General features: G+C 40.0%; 1 protein-coding gene across 1 annotated transcript; it reads left to right on the top strand.

Moving 5' to 3' along the window:
* The first annotated feature begins 813 nt into the window (after positions 1–813).
* LOC143363361 (uncharacterized) lies at positions 814–2,178 on the top strand. The gene has a single exon (XM_076803959.1). The coding sequence runs from the start codon at positions 814–816 to the stop codon at positions 2,176–2,178; it is 1,365 nt and encodes a 454-aa protein (XP_076660074.1).
* Positions 2,179–7,241: the final 5,063 nt, after the last annotated feature.

The following is a 7,241-nucleotide window of genomic DNA, read 5'->3' as shown; positions in this document are numbered from 1 at the left end:
TCCTATCCTCTATGCTATCTCATCCTCTATCCTATCCTATCCTCTATCCTATCCTATCCTCTATCCTATCGTATCCTCTATCCTATCCTATCCAATCCCCTATCCTATCCTCTATCCTATCCTTACCTCCATCCTATCCTATCCTCAATTCTATCCTATCCTCTGTAACGTCCTAAAAATCCCCGAGCTATACCAGATCATATTCCATTCGACACCACAGCATTTCCCGAGTCATTTGCACAAGTCAGCATTCCCCGAGCATTCACCTCGACACCACAGCATTTCTCGATACACGCGTACGCAACAGCATTAGTCAAATCACATCCGCCTGATTTCGAAAGCCCCCCAAAAAATGCATTACTAATCAATAAGGTCAAGCTATAAGTATGGGAACATTCCCAGGGCAGTCAATCTTGGCTGAACCTCCGTTTTGTAACTTTGTCTTAAATAAACTTATACTTTTTGTCAGTAAAGAACGGGATAAAGAGCTGGGTAACTCCCACTCTCCTTCTTTCAAATATTTTCACCCAGTTTACGTCACATTTTGGCGATCCTGCCAGGATAGTGCAAATCGATCTTCAAGTAAACCAACGACAACTCTACTACGGAAGAGCCACTCCTTGGGACTACGGTCAACTCTGAAGACAACTGCACTATAACGAATCCAGTGAACCAGTCGATTTGGAGCTTTCTACGGAACCGCCCCGTGCTACGGCAATCACTAAGGTAAAACTCTGGCTTCATTTATTTATTACCGCGTAAGAGGTAGTAGCATCAACAGTCAAGATTCAAGACGACGAAAAGGTTACAATAATGACAAAGAACGGAGAACAAGCTTCAACCTCTACAGGTGTAGACCCCAATCTAAGAGCAATCCTAGATGCTATGCAAAAGCAAAACGAACGACATGAAAAAGAAATGTCGGAAGTTCAAAGGCAATTCGTGCTACTAACGAAACAAGCTGACGAAGAAAATAAAAAACGTATTAGGGAAATAGAGATCCTCGGCAAGAACCTCGCTGATCTACGAATGGGCGTAAGTATTAGAACAGTGACAACTGACGAGTTCGGATCCCTAATAACGGGCGACGATGGTGCAAGTACAGCCATACAACAAGAACGAGCTGAACAAACCACCACAACTCGAACAGCACCACCGATAGTCACAATCAATAATGATGTGAACGATGAAGCTTCTGAACGAACAACAGACTGTACTCCAACGCTACGAGCCAAGGATGCTATACGGTATATTCCAACGCTAAACGGAGATGACGATATTGGGGTAGAAGATTTTATTAAAGAAGTACGTTCCATGCGCAACATGTGCACCGAAAAAGAATTGCTATTAAAAGCCATTAAAGTAGAGAAAATCATTGGGAAAGCGGCCCAAGGGATACGAAATTTACAAATAGAATCTTTTGGTGAACTATACGAAGCGTTACGATCAAACGTGGCAACTCAGGTAACCACAGACGAATACAGCGAGCAACTGCGGGAAATCAAGCAAGGAAAAGAAGAAAGTGTACAGAACTTTAACATCCGATTCAGACGCGTATTGAACAAGCTAACATATGCCATTACCAACGAATATCCGCAACCAATAACCAGGCGCATAATGATGGAAGCAACAATGAAGAAAGTGAATAGAATCTATCTGAAAGGACTCAGAAGAGAAATAGGACGAACGCTTTTGGCAAACGAACCTCAATCTTTAGCCGAAACCGAGAAGAAAGCAGCGGAAATCGAACGCTATCTACGAGAAGAGCAAAACGAATGGAAGCGACCAGCAGCATCACGATCGGAACGAGCAGTGAACACCAACCGCTTCGCTAATCAACAACAACCAAGACGCTACGACGAGCGACGACCTACGGTACGAACAATCGCGCAGTCAGCAGCAGCAAACAGCTTCAGGCGCCTCGAACGAACACCATTAGCTGAACACGCAGCAATAAAATGCTTCAAGTGCAATCGCTCGGGACACATAGCCAACCAGTGTCCGAATGGAAATTTTCCACCAGCCAGCCAGCGAAACCTACCACCACGGGTAAACAGAGTAGAGATCGAGAACGGCCAAGAATTCGAGTCAATACAACAACAGGAAGACTTCTTACCACCACATTCAATACATCAGGAGGAAGACGGATACACCTCATCGACACAGGAACAGGAATAAATTTAATTAAAGAATCAAAAATTAATAGCGTTATGAACAAAACAGAACCGCGAACATTTTTTATGGGACAAGACCGTTACACTACAGACAGATATGTTAAAATTCGAATCTTTGACCAATCACATAAATTCTTTGTTATACCAGACGACTTTCCTTTAATAGAAGACGGAATCATAGGGCTACCTTGCTTAGAAAAGTACCAATATGAAATCTCTAATGATAAAATCAAGCTTAACGACAATGTGCTATATTTTCAGAAACCAGCTACAGTACAACCAGGAGAAGTCAAAGTTCAGACAATCTATCTCGAAGGCAGACCAACGCGAGTATGCTTCTTCAACTTTGGTGAGACAAACAAAGATATCTCTAACCAAATTTATAACATAAACGACATAGACCAAATTGGGAAATTCAAAGCCATAGTGAGAACAAGTCATATAGAGAAAAACCTTCGCGAACCTATTGAGAAAATTTTAATCCATTACTTAGACGTGTTCAACTTAGAAACCGATACCCTACCCTGTACTAACCTTGCTAAACACACTATAACTTTGAAAGAAAATAAAATCATTAACGCTAAATCGTATAGACCTCCGGAATGTCACAAGCTCGAAATCGAGAAGCAAATGAATGACATGCTCAATAAGAAAATTATCGAAGAATCGGATTCGCCATACAACTCTCCTGTATGGGTGGTACCTAAAAAGGCAGATGCTTCAGGAAAACAGAAATGGAGAATAGTTATCGATTTTCGGAAATTAAACGAATTGACAGACCAAGACGCTTACCCTTTACCAGACATCGACGACATACTTAGTCAATTAGGAAACGCTAAATTCTTTTCGGCCTTAGACCTATCCTCTGGTTTCCACCAAATTCCTATGGATCCTGACTCAAAAAAATACACAGCCTTTAGTACACCTCAGGGACACTTTCACTATAACAGAATGCCTTTTGGACTTAAGAATGCACCAGCTACCTTTCAACGAATGATGGACACAGCACTTAGAGGACTAGTTAATAAACACTGCTTCGTTTACTTAGATGACATAATAATTTTCGGAGACACAATAGGGAAACACAACGAAAACTTAGCTATGGTACTTCAGAGACTCAGGGAACTTGGACTAAAGATACAGCCAGACAAATGCGAATTTTTAAAACCTGAACTAGAATACCTTGGACACCTAGTAACCGCGGAAGGAGTCAAACCAAACCCTAAAAAGATACTAGCCGTAGAACGTTTTAAAGTACCTACAACACCGACAGAAATCAAATCATTTTTAGGATTATCCGGATACTATCGAAAATTCATACGGAACTTTTCAAAGATCGCTAAACCATTGACAGACTTGACCCAAAAAGACGTACCATTCCACTGGACAGACAAACAACAAAACAGTTTCGAAACCTTAAAGCAAAAGCTATGTGAAGCACCCGTATTGACATACCCAGACTTTAACAGACAATTTACACTAACGACAGACGCCAGTAACGAAGGTATAGGAGCAGTACTATCACAAGACGGACACCCATGTTGTTATATATCGCGAACACTTAACGCACCTGAACGAAACTACACGACAACAGAAAAAGAACTATTGGCCATCGTATGGGCAGTAAAGAGACTGAGACAATACCTGTTAGGGCGGAAGTTCGTCATACGCACCGACCACCAAGCACTCAAATGGTTAAACAACTGTAAAGATCCTTCTTCAAGATTAATGAGATGGAGACTGAAATTGGAAGAGTACGAATACGAGATCGAATATACAAAAGGAAAGGATAACACAGCCGCGGACGCGTTGTCAAGAGTACATGCAATCACCAGGCAACAAGACGAAGAAGATCCTGAAATTCAAAACCACTTAAAGATTTTCGACGAATGGGAAAAGGATGAAACAATACCAGCGCGTTTAAAGATCGTACCAAATGACCATACGTTCTATCAGTTAACCAAAACAGAACTAGGCAATTACGACAGAATAAACTGGCTGAAGAAAATATACCAAATACTGCAGAAAAGTACGAAGATTGGAATCGGAGACAAGGCACTAACCGAAATGGAGAAAAATAGGATCAAGATCATACTAATGTACTTCAACGACCGGTATAAAACGATCTACTTCGCATGGGAACCGATACGAGAACTGACGGAAGAAGAAATAGAGACGATACTGAAAGAAAACCACAATGACGCCACCGGACACTTCGGAATACAGAAGACCTATCAGAGAATAAAGGACAAATTCAAAATACCACACCTGATGGAGAAGATAGAAGATTATGTGAAGAGGTGCGACGCCTGCCAAAAGGAAAAATTAACAAGAATTAGACCTAAAGAAATGCCAATAATATCAGACACGCCAATGCAACCGAACGATAAAATAGCTATGGACATCATAGGCCCAATGACAAAGACCAAAAAAGGAAATCAATTTATACTCTCTATACACGATGACCTAACGAAATACCTCATACAAGTACCCCTAAAAACACAACAGACAGAGTCGATACTTAATGCATTACTGGACCACTACATATACATATTTTCAGCACCTAAAACAATACTCACCGACCAGGGACAAAACTTTGTTAGCGAACTAACGACGAAATTCGAGGAAGCATTTAAAATCAAACACGTAAAGACTACATCCTTCCATCCCCAATCCAACGGATCCTTAGAAAGAACTCATGCTACACTAAAAGATTTAATACGAACTAGCTTACATGACAGTGACAAGGAATGGGACGATGTTCTGAACTTTATTTGTCTAGGATACAATACTTCTATTCATGAAGCAACTGGCTTTACACCTTTCGAACTCACCTTCGGTAGAAAAGCTAACCTACCCTCATCCATCGCGAGAACCACAGGTTTCACCTACGATGAAATGTTTTCACTTTGGCAAAAACAATTGAATAGATATTTGACACTGGCTAGAGAAACTCTGTTGAAGAGTAAAAAGAGGTATCAAAGGGACCAAAGAAGAAAGATTGTCAGGACTCAGGCAATATTTAAAGAAGGAGATTTTGTGTTAGTACACAACGATCATAAAAAAGACAAGTTAGATGTTGAATGGTTAGGACCATATAGGATACAAAGAGTCAACACACCGTACTATGAAATTTTTGTCGACAACCAAGTTAAAAAGATACACGGTAACCGATTAAAACCTTACTTTGCAGGACGGTCACCATCACCTTTACCGGGAACCTCGTATACGGATTAGATATAGTACCCTTAGAGGACAGCTCGATATTCCACGAGGAAATCAATAAAGCATACTTGTATAACTCAGAAGTAGATATTTACATAGGATTGAACATAGACGATGTATTTATAAGGTTTAATCAAGTTAAGATGTATACTAAAGGTATTCAGATACAATGTAAAGAAGCTTGCAGACTAAAGAACGAGATTGATTCACTAAACGAACGAATAGAAAAATTGGATAGCTTAGCGCTACACCTAAAATTAATCACACATAGTAGATATAAGAGAAGGCTATTAAATATTATAGGATCAGTATCCAAGAGCTTATTCGGTACATTAGACAATAACGATTTAGAATTAATAAACGCGAATATCGACAAACTGTTCAACGAAGGAAACGAACTGAAAACCATTGTAAGCAATCAGACCGCTTTAATTAGAAAAATCATAAGCTCGGACGGAATCAAACGCATAGAGAATTTGAGTTTAGCATTTAAGGATTTAGAACAAGCAACCAATCGAGAGGAATTGATCACAGAACTGTTTATCAGAACAGAAAGCGCTATATATGACTTACAATTTCAACTTGACGAGACGCTTAACGTGATATTAATGGCTAAACAAGGGATAATTAGTCCACAGATAATTTTCATATAACCACGAAATTTTCATAAACAATTTTGGCAAAGCTTTGGCACATAAGGCACTCAATTCCGCTATAGAATCTAAGAAAGAAAATTTTCAATTTATTCTAGACATAGCTGCACTCAAAGTATTTACACTAAATAACAAAATATACTTCAAAATCTCAGTACCATTAATAATTAACGAGACCAGATAACTGACAGGACAAACCAGTTGACTTATTCACATAGAATCGAAAGCATTAAACATTGGGGACTCACAACATTACAAATAGCAGGCTATGTTTCCCTTGGACTATTAGGCGTATATGTATTAAATAAGATAGGAATCTTTAATTGTTTACCTAAGAAACTTTGCATCCATTTATTATGTTATAAAACTAAGAACAATGCGCAAACCATTAACAATGTAACACCGGCACCTGTACCTTCAGCATCGCGAAACATTTGTACAGAGGTACCAACAATAGAGTTCTCTTCCGATACAGGAGACGGGCGTGTTACCTTTGAATCCGGAAGAGCAAGATTCCACAAGTCCATCCTCAAGAGGAAGTAAAATTTTGGAGGACCAAAATCAATCTAAGAAGGGGGGTATGTAACGTCCTAAAAATCCCCGAGCTATACCAGATCATATTCCATTCGACACCACAGCATTTCCCGAGTCATTTGCACAAGTCAGCATTCCCCGAGCATTCACCTCGACACCACAGCATTTCTCGATACACGCGTACGCAACAGCATTAGTCAAATCACATCCGCCTGATTTCGAAAGCCCCCCAAAAAATGCATTACTAATCAATAAGGTCAAGCTATAAGTATGGGAACATTCCCAGGGCAGTCAATCTTGGCTGAACCTCCGTTTTGTAACTTTGTCTTAAATAAACTTATACTTTTTGTCAGTAAAGAACGGGATAAAGAGCTGGGTAACTCCCACTCTCCTTCTTTCAAATATTTTCACCCAGTTTACGTCACACCTCCATCGTCTCCTGTCCTCTATCCTATCCAATCCCCTATCCTATCCTCTATCGTCTGCTATCCTCTATCCTATCCAATACCCTATCGGATACTCCATCCTATCCAATCCTCTATCCTATCCTATCCTCAATCCTATCCTATCCTATATCCTATCCTATCCTCTATCCTATCCTATCCTCTATCCTATCCTATCCTCAATCCTATCCTATCCTCAATACTATCCTATC

Source organism: Halictus rubicundus, unplaced genomic scaffold, assembly GCF_050948215.1.
Source record: "Halictus rubicundus isolate RS-2024b unplaced genomic scaffold, iyHalRubi1_principal scaffold0042, whole genome shotgun sequence".
NCBI classification, from domain to species: domain Eukaryota; kingdom Metazoa; phylum Arthropoda; class Insecta; order Hymenoptera; family Halictidae; genus Halictus; species Halictus rubicundus.
Note: the sequence above shows the minus strand (reverse complement) of the source record. Positions and strands in the feature narration are given on the sequence as shown.

Bases quoted from the DNA above. Each gene is read 5' to 3' on its own strand.
- LOC143363361 (XM_076803959.1), top strand. From the start codon at position 814: ATGACAAAGAACGGAGAACAAGCTTCAACCTCTACAGGTGTAGACCCC.